This window comes from Bacillus rossius, chromosome 12 (assembly GCF_032445375.1).
Source record: "Bacillus rossius redtenbacheri isolate Brsri chromosome 12, Brsri_v3, whole genome shotgun sequence".
NCBI lineage: Eukaryota > Metazoa > Arthropoda > Insecta > Phasmatodea > Bacillidae > Bacillus > Bacillus rossius.
The window spans coordinates 13,561,870-13,589,438 of NC_086339.1; the positions used below are offsets into that span (position 1 = coordinate 13,561,870).

Below are 27,569 nucleotides of genomic sequence, written 5' to 3' on the forward strand. Positions count from 1 at the left end.
ATACACTAATAATACAAAACTCGTACACAAAATTTAACGTATAATTCTTTAAAAGAGTGCCCAAATGTGGTAAATAATGCACGCAAATTGTGTTTCCAACTACATTTCTTGACGCCAATCACACGTAGTTTCCGCACCCACCGCTAGAATTCGCTGCCGGAGCAGCTACGTCGACTATTGAAATCATTTGGTTAGCAGACCGGATTTTTAAACTATATAATGAATCGGCTCCGATAAAAGAAAGCATTCGAAAAAAAAATAATATAAACCTTAGATTTTGACTTGAATTTTCGAAAATAAATGTAATGAAAATACTGGCCATCTTGTTTGAATTCGTTAAGTTTTGAACTTTTGGTTCGCGCCATCCGCCACGGAATGCCACGAGGCGCCGGGCCTTGGAGCCTGGCCGGCCGCCGCTCCAGTGACATTTGCGGACGTGCGGGGCGGGCCGAGACGGCCGAGTGTCCTTGGGCTCGTCCCTGCCTGCTCCAGCTCTCCAGTCGCTCCAGCGCGGCCTCCGTCCTGCAACTGGAACATCCGCCTGCTCCCCCCCCCCCCCCCCTTCTCATCTACTCCCCACCACCGGCCACCGGGCAGTGAAGCTTCACCGCGGGTTCCTCTTTCATTCCGTCGCGAGCATTTGACGCCGATACAGACACGCGCCGAGTTCACCGAAAAAGGCGTTGAAAATGATACTCCCAAGCGCTCGGTCGATATTCCGCTCTCTCTCTCTCGACGATGTTCGGGTCCGACGATTCTCACCTGGGCGTTCCAGACGAACAACACGGCGACACCGAGCAGTCGTTAAGGGGCCCGCCTCGTCAGGGGTGTACGTGTGTTAGTGAGGCGGCATGATAAGCGCGACGCTCGCTGGTATTTATAGCCTCAAGCGCAAGGCTCTGAACTGGCGCGCAGTCTTCTCGTCGTCTCAGGTTAACTGTGAAATTTGAGCGGTGACCGTAACATTATATGGCCGAGAAATGAAGATAAAGATGTAATGCAAGTACCTTAAGTGCTTTCAAAAATCTGCACTGGTTTGTTTTACAAGCCTAGAAATTACTCCGAAAACATGCGTTTTAGCAATTTTAACTCTTCCCAAAATACAGTTTTAAAACTTAATCCGAAATCAAAAAGTACTTTTCGGCCCTCAGCGAACACTTAAATGCTTTTCGTAAGCAAACCCCACTCGGATATCTTGAGTAGTTTAGATATCGCGTAATTTTTCCTGAAGCTCTGCGCACCGCGTGTGTGCCCGGGTAGGCGGGGCCCTAAAATATTCATCATTCATCACGAAATCCTAGATATTTATTTAAACTCTACGCTTGCAAGAATGGTCAGATACTTTTAAAAACGTGGGAAACAATGTTTTATTTCTTATGCAGTATCGCAGATGAAAGAATCATGATGTTATTCGTTTAGCACGAAACGAGGGAAATTTAGACTGAAATTTCCCGCTGTATGCCGATAAGTTATTCTATGTATCTTCACGTATGCATGTGGGTTAGAGAAAAATGGTATTCGTTTTACGAAATATTTTGCGCAGGTTATACAATTAATAGCTTACTAAATTAAATTTAAAACATTCACTTAGTTATTATTTTTTAATGTCTGAATGGTATTAAAGTAAAATAGTGTTTTGTGGCTACTAAGCCAATTCGTACATTAAACATTGAAACACACAAAAAAATTAGCTTTTAAATGTTTAAAATTAGAATACCGATTTCCCAACAATAAATACACGCTTATCCTCAAATATGGTATGCTTTTTTTTACATTAAGACTATTTAATTTAGTTTATAGCTTCTTAATTTATCATTGCAATCTCCTGTTCTCGCATTACAAAATAAACTCTTTTAGTTTAGTTATTTGAACAAAATTGAAATATTTTAAGCATAGTTTAAAACAAGAAGAAATATTTTAAAATGCAAATATTGAAAATATTAATTATAATATTAAATAAAAAATATAACACACTAAACACTATGTGGTTAGGCTAAAAATCTAGGCAAGACAAAGTTATGACTTGTTAATATTCTAGGTACCGTAAAAATTTATTAAGTCTCTAATTATTTGAACACAAATTAAATATACTTAAATTCCAAACAAAAAAAATGTTTTTAGAGAGAATTGAACTCAGAAAAATTTTATCATTTGGGTCTCAGCACCAACTCTCAACTCCGATAGTCCAACTAAGATGTAATTAAATGTTATTTAAGCATAATGTTAGTCGTACATAAGCAGTGAGTAAGTGAATGTAACTGTTGCCACCTACAAACCGTAGTTCCTGCACCCATCGCTAATATCCGCTGCCGGAACAAATATTTCGACCATCAAATCATTCGATTTGCAGACCGGAATTTTAAGCTATATAATAAAACGGCTCAGATAAAAGCTAAAGAAACTTGAAAAAAAAACCTTAACCACGTCTTTGGACCTGATTTCCGACAAGAAATTTTATTAAAACACTAGCCATCTTGTTCAAATTCACTAAACAATTAATACTATGAAGTTTGTCTTTGGATACGTGAACTTTGGTTTGCGCCATCCGCCACAGATAACAGCACCGACTGTTACACATTTCCGTTCCTCGACCTCCGTCGCTTTCGCGGAATTATTCCCCACCAAAAATTTTCAAGATGTCACACGTGAGAAATTTTTTTCCATTTAAATAATTTTTTTTTGTAAACATTGATGGCTGTCGTTTATGTGGTTATAATGCAAAGGCAAGAAACGTATTTAATGTGGTGGTTTGTTTCTGTTGGTCTCGCAAGTTGTTGAGAATGAAGCGGTGTTCGGCTGTCGTGTCGCGTGGGTGTCGCCCTGCCCACACGCAGTCGGGGCCGGCGGGTGACTCACTTCGTGTGGACTGCGCGCCGGTAGGCCTTGGAGCCGGGGCTCGCTCGCCCGTGCGCGATGTGCGACGCCGCGTCCTCCGTGCTTCTCCGTCGGGCCCGCGTGGGGTTCCGGGGCGTCTCGCCGCGTGCGTCGGCTCCGGGCCCCCCGCCCACGACGCCAGGCGTCGCCTCTGACCTTCCCGCGCCACGTGGCCGACCCACTCCTCGGGGACCGTCGACGGCTCTCTTTTGTGGCCGCCAGGCCACGTTTAACATTTTTATTTTGGCTATTCTGATTTTTCCTCAATTATTTCAATTTTAAATTACCGTTTTAATCTTTAAAAGTCTGTCGCAGTATTTTTTTTTAATTATTTAATTTTTGTGAATAGTTATTTTATTTATTATTCATTTATTTGGTTTGGTTCAGTTTCTTTAATACTGTATATCGATCGATTTTGGTTCTATGGCCGTTTGATAACATTTCCATATTTGGCTCGACACTTTGGGTGAATAGAGGGGTTGATCTTTTTGAGCTCTCAAAATATTTTTGGTATTCCATATTTTTAATTGTATTTACCCAGAGTGTGTCGGGGACGCAAACCCCCTTTCCATGTTGGACGGAAGGCGGGGTTACATCTTCTAGACGACCCGACGTCTTAACTCTTCTACAGCGCCGTGACCTCGGCCGTCTCCTGGTATCCTGATGCAGGGTGCCCAGCACAAATCTGCAGTAATATTTCCCTGATTTTTTCCCTGTCCAAAATTTAAGATATCCCTATTTTTTTAAAAATTAATTTGTGATTTTCCGAAATAAAACCAATATAGCCTCTACTTTTCCCGTACCTGCCCTACAATAACATAATTCAAACAGAACTTTGCATACGCCATTTTATAGTTTGCATGGCTGTGCTCTAAAAAAACTACCTGAAAAAAAAATTGGAGCGTGTAATTTTTTCCTTCAAATTACTACCACTATGCCAGGATTTTTTAAGTGAATTCCCTGACCAAACTCAAGTTCCCTGAATGTTTCCCTGACATTCCAGAATGTGGACACCCTGTGATGACCAAGCAAGGTCTAAGCTCTCGACACGCGCACTAACGCCAACACTTCTGCAAAGGTCGTTTTGAAAGAAATAGTTGTCTAGGCTCATTTATTAAAAAAAAACTTTTTTCTTACATGTCCATTCCAGCTTGAGGAAGAAATAAAAATTACAACGATTTTTTTATTTAACTGTCTTTGCGACGACCGACGTTTCGTTCTGAACGGATTTCATAGTGTACCTACTAAGGGAGTTATTATTATTTTTTTAATCCTACCCCTTATGTTTTCAATCCCTTGCAGTATGGTTGGTCGTATCAAAAATTTATTCAGACAAAAAGTTTTGGTATTACTCAATGGCGGATCCAGGATTTTGGTTTGGGAGGGGCTTGACCCTGCTGAGGCTAGGCTTTATCAAGGCAAACACTAAAACAATAGTGGACCCAGATGCTTTTGGAGGGGGCTTGAGCCCCTTAGCCCCCCCCCCCCTCTGGATCCGCTACTGGTATTACTCCTACGAATTAAAATACGTTTTAACAAAATGTGATATTTTCCATATTATGGGAATTACAGCGATTTTTTTTTTTTTTTTTTTTTTTTAACTTTTCCTATTTCTACCTTTTTGGTCGGATGTTGCGCATTTACGAACTCGGCCGAGATTTTCCACTACTGGTTTTTTTATTTGTATCATTTTGGAAGTGCTTTTTTTATAATTGCTTCAGTTTTTGTGTCCACAAAATTGTGAATATATATATGATTTGACGATGGTTTTGGTTTGATTTGACGATGATTTATTTGATGGTTGATTTGACGATTTTTGATTTGACAATGGTTCATGAAACAAAAAATATATATATAAATTTTCCGGGAATCGCTTGATGGTGGTAACAGCCACAATAGGCAGTAATAGTGGAACAGGGCACACGCCTAAGCGCGGGCAAGTGAAGCAACAGAGCGAGGTAGGAGTGACCCGGGCGGGCGGACGGGCGATGCTGTCTGCCTCGCCGCGCCACGGGCGGAGCGCGCCTCGCGTCCGGGCCGACAACCACGACCCGGGCAGCTCCGGAGGCTGGCTTCGCTCGGTGTGAGATCACTATCGCCGGCAGGGTAGCTTATGTTAAGTTAACCTTACCAAAATGAAACGTTGGTGAGGTCAGGTGGGCATTATCAAAAACTCTTTTTGACCGTAAAATATATAAACCCTTACAATGTCGGCAAACTTCGGAGAACTTCGGAAATGTTCGAGTGTGGCTCTCGTCCGTGTGGAAATGAAATAGTTTAGGATGCTGACTGGCAGTAGAGTGAGTATAGTCAGTGCAGCCACTCAAAACCAGGGCACGCGCGCCCCTGGTCATAAATCCAGCAATGGATGCAAAATATGAAAATATGTCCAACTTCCCAACTCTCCGCGCGGTAGATTCTTTTCCACTCTGTACAATTCTCTGTATGCTGTACACTCCTAAGCAATTAATGCACGCCCTCGCATCGCGTATGTCTGCACCCAGGGATATTGCCTGTGCCTATGCAGGTTTTACCTGGGCCCAACTTAGCACAGTTTCAAGAAGGTATTTTTTTTTTAATCTGTAATTTGTACAAAATATATTTTTCGGTCTACTGACAGCTACCCCTCGTTTTCATCCATGAGTTGTATTTTTTGCTTACTGAGGACACTATAATATATTTGGTATGCTTTACGTAGCAATGGAAACCTTGAAATCAACTTCTGCCGAGTTTTCGTTACTCAATCAGTCGAGCAAAAAAATATATATATATTTTGGGCTAATTTTTCGCCACAGGGTTGGAGTATCTCGTGGCCAAAACGGCGGGCCGTGCCTCGCGGCCCTGTGCAGAAGGTCGAGGAGCCGGCCGCCAGATGGCTCCGCGGTGTTTAGAAACTGTAGCAGCGAGGGGCGACTCCTTCGCCGTGGTGCTCTGTAGCGCTCGAAACCTCCCCCCACCCCTCCTACACTTTTCCTTTACTCTTTCCTTATCTCCCGGCGTGCCCGCAAATGTCACGTCTCTTGCAGCCAACTTTCTGACGTCACCCGTCCAAAACAATCGCTCCCCGGGAAAAAAAAACAAAAAAACACGTGTTCGCTGCTGGCACTCACCAAGGGAAAGGTTTGTCAGCCACGACTTGGTAGTGCCTTGTATTTTCTACGGGGGCAAAAAACAAAACACGTGAGTCCGTCAGTACGTAACATCTAACCTCGGTAACGAGCACAAATTATTGTGTTCTCATCTTGCAATCACACGTATAATTCGAAATTCGAGACACGAAATTTAACGTAGAATTCTTTTGAATGACGCCGAGCGTGCCCATTCGACTACATTTCTGGACGCGAATCACACTTAATTTCCGCACCCGCCGCTAGAATTCGCTGCCGGAGCAGCTACGTCGACTATCGGATCATTCGACTTACAAGAGCGAAATTTTTTAAACTCTATAATGAAACGGCTCCGATAAAAGTTGAAAGGAAAAAAAATCTTGGAAAATACTAAATCCCTGGCTGTGGGCCTGATTTTCGACAAGGTATTTTATGAAAATGCGGGGCCATCTTGTTAAATTTCATTAAACAGTTAAACCTATTAAGTTTCCCTTTGGCTTTGTGAACTTCGGTTCGCGCCATCCGCCACGGACGGATTCTTTATAGAAGACGTGGTTCGTGGAAACGTGTCCTGCCATACTCCTGTGCACCGAGGACACGGCATCACCTGCGCGTCCCACGGTTCGGCTTCAGCATTATTTATTTTTATTTGTTTACTAGCTAATGCCCGGCAGGCATTGCAATTCCCCAATCCATTTATTTTTATTTTTATTTGTTTGAAGTAGATACACCTATACAAAGCTCTCTCTATATCGCCATATCTATATCTTTATCTGTCACTCTATAGCAATTGAAATAAAAATGTATGTTTTAACTATATATGTTTTATCTATATTTTTACTTGTCAAAAATGTGGCATGTGTATATAAAAACACGCGCATATTCGAACGTAATGTTGAGTCAAAATTTCAAAGCAATCTGTGAAGAATTTTCGGAGATATAAGATTTTGAACGAAAGAACATTAAAATTTTTATTTATATAGATTCACGGCCGCATTCAATCTTCAGCCGTTTTTCGATTGGTACTTAATGAAATATTTGCACTGTGGTTACATTGTCTAGATTAACTAACAAAACAATAGATATTGAGTCAATTACATGCTAATACAATGCAATTTAAACATCAACAGAAAATTCTTATAAAAAATCATGAAAGCCCAGAACTTTAACATCGCCTAACTGGTTTTGCAGTTATATATGTACATAAAAAAATTATTTTAACAAAAAAAATTATTTGGTAACCAGTTGCCAATTATTAATTTGTAATACTACAAAAATATATTGTAAATTTGTACAATACATGGCTATAGTTATTTTTACATAATATGAAGTACGGTTTTCTAGATAAAACAGAGTATATTATGAAAATTGGTGCATAATTTTGTATTTTAATTGATGTTTCATTCAAATATATTTAAACCATGGAAAATGTAATCGAATATTTAATAATTGGACTTTTTTTTGTTATGCGTATGTAATGATGGAAATCTATTAAAGGAACGGTTTACAAATAACTTTTAACTATTGTAGTATTACTGCGAACACTATTTTGTAATGATACAGTTTTCATGTAAATGTAAATGAATATTTGTTACATTTGAAAAAAAAATATTGTAGTGTGTAATCTGAAAGGACAGAACGTTTCCTCACTCTGTTCCAAGGAAAAGGTGCGTCGCCACGGAGAGATTCTGCGCTTGCCAGTCACTAAGGCGTGAATGCGATCAGTGAAAGTGTGTTCGGTCGACCTTGTGGGCTTCCTCTCCGGTGCAAGGTCGCGCGGGACTATCACCAAGACGAGTATCGAAGTGTCCATCTCTTATATTCTAATTTTAAATCTTATATATTTTACCAAATTTTATACCTAAACCTATATTGGCGGGGAAAAAATGGGTCGTCCGACCTTACAAAATGGTTTAGTTTTAAAAACTACCGTTATTATTTTTTTTTTGTAATTCAAACAATTAGTGTATAGTAACATAGGTATTAATTTAGTGTTTAATTTGTTGCGATAACTTAAACGGTTAAAAAAATTTGATAATTAAGTAACAGACGTTTATGTTCCAAATATATCGTTTACAAGGGAGCTTCGCTGTAATTTTGCTAACTATAGAATACGTTTTAATAAACGATAAATGCCCATGTTTTTTTTTAAACTAAATTACTCGTGTGAGTTACCCTGTTTTCATGACGGCGTGAGCTCAGATAGTTAGCGCCAAAAACTAATATTCCATAGATAAGCAGAGTGTATAAAATGCTGGCTTATCATCTAGTATCCTAGAACCCACACAAACACGAGCGCGCGCTGTTGCAAGGCGTAACTGTTTCCTCAGAGCATTTGACGTTTACAGCAATTTGAGAGCACTGAGTCTGTAACCAGCGCCTAAAAGAGCTTCCTGTGTTCAACAATAGGACGTGAAACGTGACTGCGGCCGTTTTCAGAGCAGTGTGTGCCTCTTACTTTCCAAGGATCGCGTGGAAAGTTTCTTTTAAATTACGGTTTTACTTCTGGTCTAAACCAAGGTCATTACAAACAGCTACAACAACAACACGAGCGAGGGGATTGTAAAAGTAATCATCCGTGACCGTCGTCAATCATCCCAACATTTGCCTGGAATAATTTCCCAGGGAACACGCAGAGCGTATGTTAGTTTGACGACTTGGGTTCGAACCCGCAGCCCAACGAACACGAGTCCTGCGCTGAAATCTGAAACATTGTATTTCACCGTGAGCGTCATTTGATAATGTTCAATTTTTTGCTCCTAAAAAGTTGCGACTCAAAGATGACATCTTGGTTTCAACTGTCTGTGTCAGAAGATTTTTTTATATATCTTAATATTAGAAATTTTTGTTTCTGTTTGAGCATTGCTCGTAATTTAATTTAATTCCATTTTATTAATAGTGACTGCTTCAAATAGTTTCTCCTGTGAAATAATAATTAGTATTTAGCTTTAATTATTTTTTTTCTTTCAGAATGGCAATTGTAATAATACTTTCAATAGACACATTATCAAATAGTAAAATTTATGCATATGTAAACTTATTATAATTAATGATAGTCTACAATATTAAATCTTTAATGTTAACAAGCTGGATAGCATCAGTCTGGCAACAGTAAGCGCCATTTACTCTCTACCGCAGACTGAGCGTGAGAGACACTTTACAGTAGCAGTGGTTCGAACCAAACAACCCACGATACTAGCACATTTATTATTTGCGTCGACTCCATTCCTGCGCAGTTCTTAAGTTACCCGTCATGTTTTAAGTAACGTCTTCTCAGAGTTATTTCTTCTGTGGATCATGGCGCAACGTAAAATTACTCGCTTAAAGAGAAAAACAGATTCTTTGATTCGTTAGCTATCCAATGGATGGAGATGATAGATGGCTATGTAGCTGCAACACCAAACTGTATCCTCCGATTTTGCTATCATTCGTTTTTTTTTTTAATTGCCTCCCACTATGGAAGCAATTTTAAAGACGTATTCACCTAAAAAAAAAAAAAAAAAAAAAAAAAAAAAAAAAAAAAAAAAAAATCCCCGTTTGACGCTCCTGTCTGTGACCACATGCGTTGTCCGGTCGTCAAGAGTGTTGCGTGCATGTCAGGCGTTAGAACATTGCCTCCTCGCGTGGAAGATGGGTTTTTCACTAGTGTTTGGTGTTTTGCAACTTTACAAAGAAAAGTCCTTTATTTATTTATGTAAATGTTTCACTTCTTTTCTAAAATGCGTATACAATTACATTTTATGATATTATTGTTGTGTAAACATCATAGCTCTCGGTTTACGGCATTTGGTAGAAGAAATTTCGTGAAAATGGAACGTAAGTCAATGACGGAAATGTGGAACAATGGTGGCGGATCCACGTGTACCAACATAAACCCAATTATAGTAATTTTTGTAAAAAAAAAATAGGTTACATTCCAAAGGATTTGGTGTGCCAAATGAAATTAGCCAGGAATAAACGAGGGTCGTCCGAAAAGTTTCCGACCTCAACAGGAAGATGGCAGCACTCGTCAAGAAAAATTGGAGAATGTATTTGCGTTAGCTTTGTAGTATAATCTCTGAAATTTCAGCCATTTCGGACTCGCAGTTTTTTTGTTTGTTTTTTTACAATCGTTTGCACGAGTCTCTGCAAAATAGTTGTTTACGAAGGTTATGACCTCTTCCTTCGACAAAAATCTCTGTCCTCAGAGCGCAAATTTTACCATAGGGGGAAAAAAAAGTCAACTGGGTTTAGATCTTGTGACCAAGGAGGGTGGACAAGAAGTTCAAACAGCAATTCTTGTATTTGCGTCGTGGCAGCCGCTGAGGTGTGAACTGGTGCTTTGTCTTGGTGAAACCAAAAATTTCGTTTCTGCAAATGTGACCCTTTTCTGAAATTTCAGCCTTCAGCTTGTCAAGTAATTATGCGTAGTATGCTCCTGTCATGTTTTTTTTTTCCTTTTTCGAGTGACTACCAATTTCCTGGCCAAGTGAAAAGTCTTTGCCTTTTTTGGAGCTGACTCCCCCTTCTCAGTTTTTGGTGTTGCAAACGTTCATACTCAACCAAGCTGGTACGACCATGTTTGGATTCAGCTGCCCAAAATATCACTGAGGGTAAATGATAGAGCAGAGTCCCAGTACACAGCGTCCAACTCGTATTTAATTTGCTTAGGCGTATTGCTTTTCAAAAACAAATATTAACTGATAGCTCGATACTCAATTTTTTTCATTTACACAAAAAAAATGTGCATCGACGCGCGCATACGATTGTTAAAAAACAAATGCACGTTCAAAATGGGTGAAATTTCAGAGAATACTTTCCGAAGCATGCGCAAACACATTCTCCAATTTTTATTAACGAGTGCTGCCATCTTCATGTTGAGGTCTGTAACTTTTCAGACAACCCTCGTATTTATAATTATTGCGTGTTGAAGTTTTAGCTCGTTTGTTGTTGCCAATGATGCAGTTTTGTGTGTATACCAAGCTTTACAATATAGGCCTAATCTGCATTTAAACATATCCTTCCTTAATTCTTTGTTTGTGTCTTGAGTCAATTTTATTTACCTATTCTTTTAGACTCTGGCATTAATTGGCATGTTTTTATTTATTATTTCATACTTGTCAATTGATTGCATGAAAAATACTGCGGTTTCATAATTTTCGCTATAGAAATATTAATGATCTTTCTTTTGCAGACCATTAGGACATGTTTGAGTAGTGTGTCGCATGGCATGGAATAACATAATGAAGCCAACTTTGTCTAAACAACTTACCCACACCATGCGCACCAAAGCATTGTAGCTGTTCCGATATTACCTGTAGCGCATCAAGTGCACTAACTTATACTTTTTTGTTCTTTTAAGCCACCCTAAATACACCAGCGCACTAACTGCAACATAACTGTTCCGGAACTCCCCGAAGCGCATAAAATGAACCGACTTTAAGAAAAATTGTAGGGATGAATACAAATTAGCCTAACCTACCAAGATTGATTTGGGTTTTGTTAGTTTACGTTATTACCATCTTTTTGAATATAATTATAGTTAGGTTTTAAAAAGTGTTACCTTTTTTCCCTTTTGTGTACGTATCACGCTCCGCATTATTTCAAATATTTTTAAGTTACTTTTCGTTTCCGTATTACGTATTATAATATGCAACTTGATAGCACATAAATATACGTACAAAATTTCACAGTTCTGGTTCTTTTTTTGGCTCCGCGCTACGCAGACTACAGACAAACAAGCACACATGGTCTATGAGCATGTGTGATCCATCCCCGCCGGGGGACTGGAGGAATCGCGAGCTTGTCCGAGCGACGGACGCGAGCTTGTCCGGGCGGCGGACGCGAGCTTGTCCGGGCGACGGACGCGAGCTTGTCCGGGCGACGGACGCGAGCTTGTCCGGGTGACGGACGCGAGCTTGTCCGGGCGACGGACGCTAGCTTGTCCGGGCGACGGACGCGAGCTTGTCCGAGCGACGGACGCGAGCTTGTCCGGGCGACGGACGCGAGCTTGTCCGGGCGACGGACGCGAGCTTGTCCGAGCGACGGACGCGAGCTTGTCCGGGCGACGGACGCGAGCTTGTCCGGGCGGCGGACGCGAGCTTGTCCGGCGCGGCGGAGCGCGACCGGGAGACGGACGCGAGCTTGTCCGGGCGACGGACGCGAGCTTGTCCGGGCGGCGGACGCGAGCTTGTCCGGCGCGGCGGAGCGCGACCGGGAGACGGACGCGAGCTTGTCCGGGCGACGGACGCTAGCTTGTCCGGGCGGCGGACGCGAGCTTGTCCGGCGCGGCGGAGCGCGACCGGGAGACGGACGCGAGCTTGTCCGGGTGACGGACGCGAGCTTGTCCGGCGCGGCGGAGCGCGACCGGGAGACGGACGCGAGCTTGTCCGGGCGACGGACGCGAGCTTGTCCGGCGCGGCGGAGCGCGACCGGGAGACGGACGCGAGCTTGTCCGGGCGACGGACGCGAGCTTGTCCGGGCGACGGACGCGAGCTTGTCCGGCGCGGCGGAGCGCGACCGGGAGACGGACGCGAGCTTGTCCGGGCGACGGACGCGAGCTTGTCCGGGCGGCGGACGCGAGCTTGTCCGGGCGACGGACGCTAGCTTGTCCGGGCGGCGGACGCGAGCTTGTCCGGCGCGGCGGAGCGCGACCGGGAGACGGACGCGAGCTTGTCCGGGTGACGGACGCGAGCTTGTCCGGCGCGGCGGAGCGCGACCGGGAGACGGACGCGAGCTTGTCCGGGCGACGGACGCGAGCTTGTCCGGGCGACGGACGCGAGCTTGTCCGGGCGACGGACGCGAGCTTGTCCGGCGCGGCGGAGCGCGACCGGGAGACGGACGCGGTCCCCGGGCGAGGGCGGGCCCGCCCTCCGGGGGTCAGCGGTTGACGGCCGCGCGCCGGGCGAAAGGGACGCCCCTCGACGGCTCGGTGACTATAAGAGGGCGCGGTGCCTTCCCCGGCCACCGCACAGCGTCCAGCGCCTCTCCTCAAGTCCGCTCCGCGACCGACCACCATGTCTGTAAAGGTGAGGAACGACGGTTGCCCTGCATTTGCGGTCTGGGAGGAGAAATGTATTTTGAGATTAGGGACACGGCGGTAACAACCTCTCGGGATAGTAGAACACTATCGTTGTTATATTGGAGTTCAATGCTAATTCCTAGCTGATTTGTTTAGCAATACTCACTTCATGGTGACATTTTCAGGATTATTCATATCAAGTTCCTTTCGAGCTATCTGAACAAACCCCTCTATCTTTAGCCTTTACACAGCAATGGTGTTTTAAGCTAACCGATTGCTTATCAAAGTGACTTCAACTTTGGAACAAACACTCACTCCATGACTTGGTCTCCCTCACTGCATTACTTTTTTGTTTTGAGTTTTAACATTTTATGAAGAAACTTTTGAAAATGTGACTGTAGGAGTAAATCATCCAGATGTGAAGGAACATAAAATAAACTTATATGTAGCGACTATGGCGTGTTTAATGAAAGAATGTGAATTTTTGGTTTGACATTGCAAACGTTACTTATGATAATTGGCGACAAAATTTGCAAATGTGAAATGAAGTGAGAAATCCATTTAAAAAATTGCCCTAAAAAAAGTAATGACATGAAATAGCAATACATAACATAACATAAAATAGCCCGCGAGGCCGCGTTTTAAGTAGGAATAATAAAATCTGTAAGTCGATCTCGGATTCACTATTGTCGTAATTATTTTATTCATTACTGAATACCCGTGCACACAGGATGTGCAGAGCTTCAGAAGAATCCGTGCTATTTGACAACTTATAAAGATATCCGAGTGCTGCTTGTTTACGAAAATCATTTAAGAATACACTGAGGGAGGATAAGCAGTTCTGTTTCCGTATTTTGTTTTCAATATTTATTTAATTTTTTTTTTTTTTTTTTTTTTTTTAGAAGAATGAACATGGATAAAAGAGTTGTTTTCAGAATAGTTCTTAAACATGAAACGCCCGGTAAAGATTCTTGAAAGCAACCAAAGGCCTTGCATTACACCTTTATCTCCATTTCTCCTCTATAGAATGTTATGGTTCCCGTTCATATTTCGAAGAGAATATTGCGCGTCAGTTCACAGCATTGCGCTTAGAGGAGATACCGCGTTAGAAAGACCAGCGAGCGTCGCACTTATCATCCCGCCTCACCAACACAGATACACCTCTAACTATGCGGGCCTCTTACCACTGAGATCACTCATAATTTGGTATCCTGCAACTAAAAAGGTGACTTTACTCAGAAAAGTTAGATGCTTAGGCATTTTGCACGTTACAGTCATAAATCAATGTAGCATAGAATGCATCCAGTACTTAAAATTCATTCATTTTTTAAAATTTTTCATTGCTTAAATGAAGTCATACATAAGTAAAAAAAAGTATGAAAACTTTTAAATCGACCTAGTTAGTCGGCGGGTAAAACTTTGTGTTGGTGCGTATCTGCAGAACATTAGGATTATGAACCAATATCACGTTATCCTAGACAGCTTTTTCATCCTTCCTTCTAGCTTCTCTCTGGTCAGTCCAGTTCCTTTGTTCGCTGCTTTTTCGTGTTGTCTGTCACATTTCCACAGTATCAAACGTCCAACACACTACACCAGGAATGCACTAGCTAGTAGAAAATATAACTAACCTATTTGTGAAACATCACGTGAGTTATGGATAGTAAGGGAAGATCGTACATTTTAATTATTGATCCTATTTTTTATCAGAATTCTCAGGGAAAGGTTTCCTTAATTTACAAAATGTATGCAGTTGGAAGAATATAAGAAACATTGCCCACGTTCAGATAGGTTGCTACACTATTGTGTGTCGGCCGGACTATGCATTCTTAGGCATTCTCAATCAAGGTGCACAAATTCTATTTCTCTTTGTTGGCATTTTAACTTTTTTCTGTGCTCGTTTCCTGCTCTAGTCTCTCGTCCGTTAGTCATCCAATTTCGTTGTTAGACGTTTTTTCCGTGCATTTTAGTAGCCATACATTTAAGCTTGTTGCCTACTCGGGAAACTGCGGCGGCTTGCGAACCCTACTGCCGTGGATGGCGATGCCGTTTGTTCTCAGACAGATTGTTCCGACCTACGGCCGGCATTCTCACGTTCCCCTCCAACACGTGCGCCCTATCAGGGTCGGGTGGAAGAAATTTCCAGTTTCGATTCATTTACATTCCAGAGCATAATTTAAAACAGAACTGCTAGGGATCACTCCCTGTTGTTTGATCGGGAAGGTGTTAGAGCTTCGGCAATACCAGCGGCTGGGGCCACCAACCCAGCATGGTCACCGCCTCAGCCCCGTACCTCGTTCAGCTGACCAGACAGTTGGCTGTGTCCTGAGCCCTAAGACCTTATCAGCACTGCTGGCGCCTGCCCCGATCTCCCACGCCACACTGGGACCACTCAAAACCCCCCCAGTGAACCCGTGCTCAGACAGTGAGAGCGAACAGCACGGTAAGTTAACTGCGCCAGTGAGGTCGGTCGCGAACAGAAGCGACAGCGACAGCTGGTGTCCTCCCGGCCGAAGGCGTGCAGGCGACGTGTGTCCACAGCTGTGCCTGCTGGCGTGCTGCCTGGTGTCGGCCTCGGCGGGACTGCTGCCGGGCTACGGCTACGGCAACTCCCTGCTGCCCGCGGCCGCCCACGACCCCTACTACGACCCCAACCCGCAGTACAACTTCGCGTACAGCGTGCAGGACGCCGTCACGGGAGACTCCAAGTCGCAGCAGGAGAGCCGCCAGGGAGACGTCGTCCAGGGCAGCTACAGCCTCGTCGAGCCCGACGGCCACCTGCGTGTCGTCAAGTACACCGCCGACCCCGTCAACGGCTTCAACGCCGTGGTGGAGCGGACCGGCGCCGGGCTGGCCGCCTACCCGGGCGCCTCGCCCCTGGCGCGCCCCTACCACCGCTTCGGCGCCCACCACTACTGACCTGACCCCACCCCGGGCCTCCGACCACGCTCTGCTATATTTATTGCCTCCAGCCAATTGCTTCGCCGGCCAGAGTACCATTATGCTTAGTGCTGCATGACGTGCGTTACAAATAAACATACCTTGTTTCGCATCCACCGCTGTCTCTCATTCCTCCCGTTGTATTCCTCTTCCCCTGTGACGAAGATCACATGGTTGAGACGCGGCGTATGTGACAGAAAGCTGGCGTTAACACTGATTGAGGTAGCGGCACCTCTGATGGTAAGTGTACTTGGTTACGAACAACTTCATTCTGCTTATAAATTAATAACCATGCGAGAACCTCCATCTCAGAATTTGTGATTATTTACATTCTTTTGAGATTGCACCACGCTTTCCAGAGCTAGCTTTATATAGTGTTTTATAACTCCTGCAGCTGATGATGGAAACAACATAAAATATTAGCAGTTTCATCTATCATAACAGCGTATTACGTGACAGTTCCTCAACATACTGGTTTAGAATATTTTTTTTTGCACCACTTAAAAATAATAATAAATCTTTGGGCGTAGGAAATAGCCGTTCAGAAATTAAATATTCCATCTCACACATTATGTTCTTGCTTTTGAAGATTTTATTGTTTTTAAATATACATCTCGTTGAAAACGATGTCAATGGGAACGAATACACGCAGCATATTTATGTTTTCAACACTAATAATTTTATATATATGGACATTTTATATTTGAAAGAGAGTTAAAAAATGGATGCTTTTTAAAATTTTTCCCAAACTGATCATATTTCGTTGGAACTGAGTTCATTACAGTCGGTTAAAACTGAACTGCATTTTGAACAAAATTTAAAGTTATTTGGGAAAAACATTAGTACAAGCCGTTACCATACAAAGCCATTAAGTTCAAGGTAACAATTATTTATTTTAAAAATTTTCATTAATTTCTTTTTTGGTGATGCACATCAAGAGGCGAATTGTGTAAGGGTTCGTCCACACAGTTTTTCCCTTAAGGGCTCACGCCGTTTTATTTTCCAAGTATGATTCCAAAAGTACTAAAACGGCCACAAAAAATAATTTTTAGGTTTATTCTCAAAAACATATATAGTATAAGGTAGATGTTCGGCTTCTACGGACCGTTCCCTATTGCCATTACAAGTGTTACAGTCAAATGCAACCCACAATGCTCTCTTTTGTTTACTTCTGTGATTACAAATAACAATTCGCTGTTGTTTAAATAATAATAAATAAAAAAATTGGTTGTCTAAAAAGTCGGTTTACGGACGATAGTTTAACGTGACAACGTCATAACAAAACATTGATGAAATGATTGCATTTTTTTATGTATAAAATTGAATCATTTTTATGGAATTATCACTTTTTTATGTATAAAATTGAATCATTTTTATGGAATTATCACTATTTTGTATGGATACAAAGAAGGAGTGAAATTAAATCTACTATTTAATTGATACATTTACTTTTATTTGCACTCATTAATTAAAATAGGTTTATTACTTTAACGAATATATTATTTTAACTATAACTTTTGTACATGTTTTCTATTTAACTTCTTCCAATCTGTGTTATTCTGTTAAGGATAGGATGATGATAGGAAAGGTAGTAAACGAATGGGAGTGTTTCAAGTTTAATGTGCCTCGAAAAAGTCAAATCGATGGTTGTTCCAATCGAGTGGAAGAGAGATAGATGCGGCGCAAGCGTACAATGAGCGTAACGGGACACAGCGTAACGGGAAAATGTGCGTAACGGGACACTTTCTCGTGCGTGCAGCCGGCGTTCATCGATTTATTAGACGTTGTCACGTCAAAAATGTGAGCTTGTCTAATACTCACCAGTGTTGTGTAACGAGCAGACTCATGTGTTCTCATGATGTTTATGTTGCAAATAAAATTATAATACGAAACACAGACACGAAATTTAATTAGAATTCTGTAAAATAATCCCCGAGTGTGATAAATAAAATATTAAATAAAATATTTTCTTTTCAAAATACATTTCTAAATGCAAATATCACACATAGCCTACTTTCTGCGCCTACAGCTAGAATTCGCTGCCTGATTCGTAAACGTTGCTTGCCGCTATGAAACTCAGATAGAAATAAGCAGCTCGAAACAACCCGATATTTTAAACTATTGGCTTTGTACAAAATTTGTTAAAAAGAAAAAAATTAAAATACTGCCTATCTTTTTTAAAATTCACTAAATGTTCCCGCACACGTTAGAAGTTAAACTTCTATGGCATTATTAAAATATTAACATGAAACATTTAAAACACATATCACTTAGTATATGTTTTGTATATTTGTGTCTGCGTAAACGACTGAAATCCGTCTTTAAATACTTCTTGCAAACAAAAGTTGACCTTGTTGAGCTGATTCAACATTATCATATTTAAAAAGTTAAAAAAAAAAAAATCCCCAGTGACGAGATATTAACCACGTCCCTTGAGGTTAACATTCGCGTGCTCTATTTGCTGAATTCTAAGCTGATTGGGAAATTAGAAGAAGATTATGTATTATAATCATTATATTGCCAGATATCTTAGGTGTTTTAAAACTTGATTACTTTTTTACTGCGGCTATTTTAGTTTAGTTACCAAATATATATTTCAGGGTAGTTTCACTGTCGTAAAGTTTCTTTTGGCACACTAATACGTTTATTAAATGTTTACTAAAGTGACTTTATACGGGTTTATGTTGCTACACGTGGATCTGCCATAGTAGTATGTAAATGACGGAACTGGCACTGGAGCTGGCGTGGTTTGTGGTGGGGTCAATTCCCGACCGACCTCTGACGTCACGGCGGCCATCTCGGACTCAAAATTCCTCAAAAATGACTAGAAATTTCTAAAAAAATATACTCCCTATTTCGAGGGGGAAATTCCCTCAAAAATTCAAAAATTCGGAATGCCTTAAAAGACTTTTGCCTTTGAAGGAACCAAAATTCCTAAAAATGGCTTAAGACTCCTAAAATCAAGCCTGTACTAAGCCGCCGAGGTCACGATCTTGACCTTGACCTCGACCTTAAACTTTAAATCTTTAATTTTTGATCAAACAATTCAAAAATATGAACTGTCCCCATTGAGGCTTAAATTCCAATTAGCCTCTGGAGGGGAGCTTTGACCTTGACCTTGACCAACATATTTGCACTTTTCGTTACGGCCGTCATATTGAAAATCCGTAAATACTATCCGATTTTAACAGAATTTTTTTTTTAAATTTAAAATAATTTAATTAATAAAATTTAATAAAAACTTCCGCCTTCTTGGATTAAGACGTCACCGTTGCGCTTTTCGTTACTGTCACCATCTTTGATTCCAGAAACGTTTCACTTTTCGTTTCGCCCGTCATCTTGTATGTGTATGACGTCGTCGTTGCACTTTTTTGTTAAGACCGCCATCGTGGATTGTAGAAACGTTGTATTTTTCGTTACGCCCGCCATCTTTTGAAACTGTATTTTTATGCTAGAAATTTCGGGAAAATTTTTAAATTTAATAAAAAATTTAATTAATATAATTTTATTAAAAAAGTATTTGCACATAGAGTTCTCCGTTCGAATCCGACGAGATAATTCTATTAAAAATGGCGACGGATCCTTCCTTCAGGGAAGCTACCGGCAGGCTGACCTCACACCACTAATGCCAAGACAGATATTACGCCAGCCAGTATGACTTCATGGCAGCTGTCTTGGGTCTAATGTCGTCTCAGTCACTTTTGTTTTTTTTAGATATTCATGACAGGCACCTACATAATATTAAAAAGCATGATTAAAGAATATTTTCTTAACGTTATTGTTGAAAATTTAATTTATTTTATATAAAACATAGTTTTTCAATAAACTTCTGACCCAGACAATACGATAACGACAAAATCATTTACACAGAGTTTTCGATTTTTAATTACTTTTCGAAAGGCACGTTTGTTGCAGAGTTTTTTTTAACTGTATCCTATTTTTTCTATGTATTTTGCCATGAAAAATCATATAAAAACAAAACATCCACATGAATTCCGTGCACTGAATATAGATCCAGCCGCTGTCGTGCCCACTACAATGCCTTTAGCCATCCTGGGGACAAGTTCGTCTTCAGTATAGGCAAAAAAAAAGCAATTGATTATTACAGAATCGTTTGAAAGGAAATTGTTTTGGGACATAAATGACGCAAAAGCCAAGAGGTACCATTATTTAATAGCAGAAATGATTGCACTAGACAACGAGCCATTATCGGATTCACCATACTCCTAGAACAAGCTTTACTCCGCTACAAATTTCCAAACAACCTGTAGCAGCGTGTACAGCGAAAGATTTTTTTTTCTGAAGCTGGCTGTGTCTCTGAAGACAAGCGAAACCGTTTGTTGCCTCTTAATGCAGATAAATTGGTAATCATTCACCGTAATTTGCCTGCAGTGCAGTACGAGTACTATTTTTTTTTGTAAAATTAAAATATTGTGATCATATTTGTTTTGTTGATTAAATAAAATATTTAAATTTTATATTTCGTATTTTTTAAAAAAAATCCTGTATCCGGCCGGATAATAAATTTAGGCCGGATAGTTACCGGATATCCGTTTCATCACCAGTACATAGCTTGTGGTGCAGCTGGTGAAGAACGTTTTGAACCTTCCAACGTGTTCGTATACGATCACATGAACTAAATTTATCAGCAGTAATGCCCCCGAGATTCCCGCCTTCCGGCGCGGCAGTGCGTGGCCTCGGTCTGTTCCACTCGGCCATAAATAGTGGCCACCATCTTGTTCGCGCTCCGCATCCCACTCCCCCGGCGTATGCTTGGATTGTTGTTCGACAACACCTTCTAGGGGCGCTGGGAGCGACCAGGTTGTTCCAGTCTTCGCCGTGACCGTTTGTCCCATTAAAACATTTTTTAACGTTGCTCTCCGCTCCAGAACCTCGCGTGAAAATGTCGACGGAATTGTTGTCTTTGTCCGGCTCTTGCGGACGGCAGACCAGTTCCCGCCGCGCGTGGCCTCGGCGCTATCCCGCTCGGCCAGAGTAATTAATGGCCACCATCTTGCGTCCGCATCCTGCTCCTCCTCCCCGCTGACGGGAAAAGTTGAAGGCTGCTGGCGAAGGCTGATGCGCGGGAAGTATCGCGCGCTGAAACTCGTTGCGTGTTCCGCACTTGTCACGGTAACATACCAACCTCGGGGGCAGTTTCATTTTTTTTTATATACTTTCCTTTCATCTTGAGCTTTAATAGGGGACTGTCGGTATGATTGGAGCGAATCACTCTCCTTCGCTGTACCTTAGTTCCTCGCGAACTTTTACCTGATTGCAGACTGCTCTGTGCGTGTTCTGGTGTAGTTACGGTACTCATCGTGATCAGCACATCCCTTGACATATCACGTAGAGGGTTACGTTTAAATGAGATTTGACCTCGTCACCTTGAATGTTTCTATTTTTTTATACATAATTTAGATTCGGAGTTATTTGTTCAAAATTTAATGCATGACAATGCTTCTATATCTCTTTTCATTATGATGGGTACTGACAGGTTGCAGTCTGAAGCCGCTAGGGAGAAAACAGCTGATTACTTCACGGTAGAAACTGCAATTATTGTTATAGTTACTACCTCAGTCCACGTGGGTTGACGTGCTTAAAGCTGGGTTATACGCCGGGTCGTGCCATTAAATGTAATACACAACCTGTACTTCAAGCAGTGGATTAGTATTTGAAAAAAAATAATGGCGTGGCCTAAATTGAGCACACTGCGGTGTGCAGCGTTCAGGAAATAAAAAATCCCTTTTGGCACAGCCTATACAGGCAAAGTACCTGTTTCTTCTGGAAATGTTCTGGAAACTTATATAAACTCCTGGAACATTTTAAGAACTTAATGTACATAGCATTCTATATGTTCGCCAGTATTAAAAAAAAAGGATAGATTAAACATTTTCTCATATTTCATGTAACGAAAATATTTTGAATGTTTTTAACTCAATGAATCCGGATTATTATTTTTTTAATATAAACCCCTTGTTTTTACGGTAATAGTTCGTTTCATCGCAAGTTGTTTCAGTCAAAGGTTTTTGATAAAGTTTAGGAGTTTTACAATAAACTATAACGGCTTTGATGGTGTATGTATGTATATATATATATATATATGTATTAAAAAATGACTTTTTTTTCTACCCGTGTTATTTCCACCCCTTTCAGTGGTGTTTTGTTACATAAAATTACATTAAACAAAAGTTTTCAACAATATTTAAAAAAATTAATCAATAAAATCAATTCTGTAGAGTACATGGTAGAGAAGTTTTAGTTATTTCCTTATTTTAACGCCATGTTTTTTTCAACCCCTTGCAGTAATAGTCTGTATTATCATTGTTTCAGACAAAAGTTTTAGATAAAATTTATAAGATTTACAAACAATGTGAACGGATATGATGGTCTTAATACTAAGGGAATTATTTCTTTCTTTTTGTATGTTAACCTTTCTTTATCCATCCTTTGCAGTTATGATTTTTTGTTCTCTAGCCCTTGTTTTTGTAACCCTTGCACTTATGGTTGGTCGTATAGGTATATTTCTACCCGTTTAGTCGGATATTGCCCATAACGAACTCGACCGAGATTTCCCACTACCAGTTTGTATGTATCAGTTTTGAAGTGATTTGTGAAAAAATTGCGGTAGTAATCGTGTCCATAAAATTGTGATAGATATGAACTTTTGAGTTGACAATGGTTTTGGAGGCTATGGACCATATAACTAAAAACTATAAAAAAAAAATTTCCGGAAGTCGCACTATGGTAACGGCTGCAATAGGTAGTACTTCTTTGAAATCTACCTAAAACACACGCGATTTAAAAACTACTCAAGATATTCGAGTGGTGTCTGTTTACGAGAAGGATTTAAGGATACGCTGAGGGCGAATGAGTTAGTCTGTTTCCGGATTTCAATTTCAAACTGTATTGCTAGAAGAGTGAAAATGGTTAAAACGCGTGTTTTCAGAATAATATTTAGGCATGAACCTCATGGTACATATTCTTTAAAAACACTCAATGGACTTGCATTACGCATTTTATCTTCATTTCTCCGCCATGTATTGTAATGGTTACCTTTCTAATCTCATGTTACCCCATGCACGACGAGAAGTCTGCGCGCCAGTTCAGAGCCATGCGCTTAGAGGCGATACCGCGCTAGAAGTACCAGCGAACGTCGCACTTATCATCCTTCCTCATTAACAGTTACACCACTATTAAACGGACCCTTAACGACATTTAATTTTGTTTATAAAATATCTACTCGAGTTCCTGTAATTATTTATAATCATTTTTTTTTAAATTTCATTCTCAACAATACGTCGAACCAAACGCAACGTATTGTTCAAACAGTCTGTATCTGCTATTTTACATCTTCCGCTTGTAAATGCAGTATCCTGCGTTTTTGGAAGATGAGACCAAACTAAAATACTCATGCCTTGATGCCATTTTATAGCTACCTATGGTTTTTACATCTCAGAAAATCAAGGATTTTACATAAGGTCTTTTTTTTTTAAATTAATTAGTTGGTCTTATAGCGGCTAAAGGTTGAAATTAATTATTATGAAGAAAATTTATGATAACTGTTGTATGTTGGTTTTGTCTTGTAAGCAATTTAAGCAATGTGAAATCATGAATATCCCTGGGTACTAAACTTCTGTAGTGAAAAGAATTGAAAGTAAGGTCGGTAATTAGAGAATTTAATAGTAGGGGACGAAAATCCTTCAGAGTAGAATAAAATAGTTACTTCGGTGACTTAAGAAGATGAATTACGTTCTGTAGTTCTGTCATTGGTTTGGAATGCTTTTTACGGATGCTGAAGATGTCGCTTAGTCATTCACGAATTGCAGGTGCGGAGAGCTATTAAGGAGCCGTGATCTTCACAAAGCTAATTACTGCTGGTGATTATTCTTGATGATTTGTAAACTGAGTGTAACTATGATGACTATTGGATATGTATTCCAAATCAGAAGCCAAGGCTGAATTTATTTTACCCTTTTCTTTTTCTCAATAATCTTTACTTACTAAGAGATACTTATTTTAAAATAGCCGATGAGTCAGACAATAAAACATAGCTTTGAGTAGTTTCTTTTTTTTAGCATTTTCCTACCTCCAATTTTCATCTATAGTCTCTAATACAGTTTCTAATGCGTACTATATATTCCTTATAAATTTTTAATTCGATGTCTGTGCATATCGGTTGCATTTATACAGAATTAGTCTGAATTCTACTGATTAACTTCTGCTTAGGTTTATCACGACAGAATAAGTCAAAAACATATTACGATTTATATTCATGAGTGCTTTCCAAGGCTTTGAAGTTGGAGATGAACATATTTTTTATTGTAAATAATAAATTTAGTATTTAAAATAGAACAAGCATCTAGATTATTGACGTGATAACGTCTTATAAATCGATGATCGCCGGCTGCACGCACGAAAAAGCATGACTCATTGTCACGTTCCGCCTGAGCCTAGCGTGCAAGAACCGGCCAACCACCTTGCGAGAAAATCTTATATAATAACAAACAGGTTAAGGTATGCAATTTTCCATCAATGTTTTCTTATGACGTTATCACGTAAAATTATCGTCCATATCCCAACTTTACAGACAATCCCCTTTTTTAAAAAGAAATTTTAAAACGAGAATTTTGGAAATGCATTTTCTTGTATTTCATAAATAGCATCAGCTGATAATATTCAGTTATTTCAATTGAAAAAAGTTGTACAACCACAGCAAAACTTGTTCGGTGTAAAACAAATGTTTCATTAAAATAATTGGAGATATATATTTAATTTCCACATGTTTTTATTACGTGGTACTACCCTCAATTATTTCTATGAAATCATTTTTCGACGACGAAAAAATTCGCTGTGGTTGTTGAACTTCCTTGAACTAAACATAATCCAGACACTCAGATATTCATCTAGAATATTTTCTCTGTTATTTACGATAAAAAAAAATGTTGTTCGACTCCAACTTCAAAGACGTATACCAGAAGTCGTATACATGTTTTCAACTTAAGCAGCTTAAAGTTTGTCGGTAGAATTCTGACACACGCTGTATAACCTGTTGGTGGGCTTCCAAAGGCAAAAACGTGGGACATTAAGTCGCACTGTTATGGTCCAAAGCTTGAAGCAGCAGGTCTCGTGAGATTATTGCAGAATATGATACACGTCAACGGTTGAGATCGGACCGCCAATCCTCCATCACCTAACAGGGTCACAGCAGAGTCTTCGACGTCGCTACAAGTTGGAAACAGCTTCTCCGAACCTGTTAATTGCTGCCACCAATCTTTGAAGGGGGGAAAAATTGTGAGCGAGCCTTTCGGAGTTCGTCAGTGTGTGTAACATCTAACCTCGGTAACGAGCAAATTCGTGGGTTCTCATGTTGCAAATACACTTATAATACGACACTCCAGCACGAAATTTAACGTTGAATTTATTTTTGATAATTCCGAGCGTGATAAATACACACAAACAGTTTTTTTTCTTTCAACTACATTTATGGACGCAAATCACGCGTAGTTTATGCACCCGCCGCTAGAATTCGATGTTGCCGGAGAAGCCACGTCGACTATCGAATCGTTCGATTTGCAGACCGAAATTTTAAACTATATAATGAAACGGCTCCGATAAAAGCGAAAAAGACTTTATAAAAAAATACTGAACTCCGGGTTGAAAACCTGAATTTTGACAAGGAATTTTTTTTTTTAATTCATTTGACAGTTAGTACAATAAAGTTTTCCATTTTGGCTTTTTTGAACTTTGGTTCGCGCCATCCTCCACAGATAGCAGCACTTCCGTTCCAGTCACGAAGTCACGAAGTTTACTCCCTACCAGATGCCGCATACCTGAGGGCTGAGGTGCTCACGCGTCGGGAAGGGCCGATGTTGCATTGGCGTCCTCGAGAGAAAGGACTCGGAGTAAGATGGCGGCGGCGCCGGCGCCGGTCTTCGTGACTCGCCCGTCGGGCGGTCCGCAGGTAAAGGCCACCACCGGCGCGCGAAAATGAAGTCAACCAAGTCCGAAAGGTCGGGCGGACGGGACCGCCTGACGGATGGCGTGTTAGTTCTCCGATACACTGTCGCGCTCGGCGGGCAGGGGTCGTGCGAAGCCACTCGCGACGTCTGTTTGGCGGTTCGCTCGGTCTCCGCGTTCTACGGTGAACCGCGTATTTGTTTATTTTGACGTGTAACATCTGTATCTCTAGGCACACGGCATTTGCTGGGAGTGATTTCGTGAACGCGACGGAATTGCAGGAACGGAAATGTCTAACAGACGGTGCTGATATCTATCGCGAACAGCGCAAACCGAAGTTCACAAAGACAAAGGAAAACTGATAAGTGAATCTTAACAAGATGGGCAATATTTTAATAAAACTCCTTGTCGAAAATCAGGTCTAAAGTCTTTTTAGCTTTTATGGAAGCCGTTTCATTATATAGTTTGAAATTTCGGTCTTCAAATCGAATGATTCGATAGTCCAAGTAGCTGCTCCGGCAGCGAATTCTAGCGGAGGGTGCGGAAACTACGTGTGATTCGCGTCCAGAAATGTAATTGAAAAAAAAGTTTTTGTGTATGTTTTTCACGCTTGGCATTATTAATAACAAAATTTCTACGTTAAATTTTGTGTCCTAGTGTTGCATAAGTGTATTTGCAATATGAGAACACTTGTATGTACTTCCGAGGTTAGATGTTACACATTACTGGCGAGAACTGAAAGACTCGCCCACATTGTTTTTAATTTTTTCGTCGTTATTCAAGTTGTGTCCAGTTTATTTTGTGCAATATCAGGGGAAAATTAACAATGAGATGTCTTAGTGAAATGTACGATTTTGCTGTATGTTATTTAAAGTTTTCTTGCATAATACGTAGTTTATTAAGGTGGAGAAATTTCATTATCAAATGCAGAGTTGCTGTTGCAAACACTTCTGGCGAAGCAGCACTCAGTATTCCTTAGCAGCTGTTATAGTTGTATTAGAAATACCTTTATTTTCTGCTATGTAGATATTTTGTTTGGTTTGTGATTTTCTAGTATTTTCAGGATAATGGGTTTTCAGCGAGGTTAAGAAAAAGAATTTATCTATCAATGAATTTCTACTTTCTTTGTTTTTTATGTCTCACATCAGTCGTTTGTTTTGTGTAGCATATTACTAAATCCTATTACGAAATAGAAAATGTAACCGCGGGACATTAAACATTTTTCTGTAGTTTTTTATGGATATCATATGTTTATGGATACGTTTGTTCCGTCTGTATTTTTAAAATATATCCAAATATTATCGTAATTATTTATTTATTACTATAGAAATATTTTGTTTCAAGAAAAAAATTGTGATTCTGCTATCAGTATTAGTTGTTTGCTCGTAACTCGAGAACGCCTGCTGCTTTTTGACGTAGTTTTTTTTTTTAATTTAATATATACCACGCGTTTTTCCTAAACATACCTACATCTAAAGTAAGTTACACTACAGGTGCTGAGATATCTGCCGATCAGATATCGGATTGGTTTTAACTTTTTTTAATATCTTAACTGTTTCCAGGTGTTAGTAAAAAGGCAAAACTCAAAAATCGTACAGTGATGCTAAACACCGTTGTTCAGTCTGCTAGTCCTTCGAGATAACTCAGTCGGAAGAAACGCGTTGTTTGGGTTTAATCCCATTCGCCGTCAA

The 27,569-nt window shown here is 40.5% G+C and overlaps 2 protein-coding genes across 4 annotated transcripts in view; both read left to right on the forward strand.

Moving 5' to 3' along the window:
• Positions 1 to 27,569, forward strand: part of LOC134537554 (neurobeachin-like protein 1) — a 611,081-nt gene that overhangs the window by 476,884 nt on the left and 106,628 nt on the right. The gene's annotated exons all lie outside the window — the stretch shown is intronic.
• On the forward strand, positions 12,932 to 16,030 carry LOC134537565 (larval cuticle protein A2B-like). Its single transcript, XM_063378130.1, has 2 exons — positions 12,932 to 12,988; positions 15,520 to 16,030. The coding sequence occupies exons 1-2, from the start codon at positions 12,977 to 12,979 to the stop codon at positions 15,895 to 15,897; spliced, it is 390 nt and encodes a 129-aa protein (XP_063234200.1). The 5' UTR covers positions 12,932 to 12,976; the 3' UTR covers positions 15,898 to 16,030.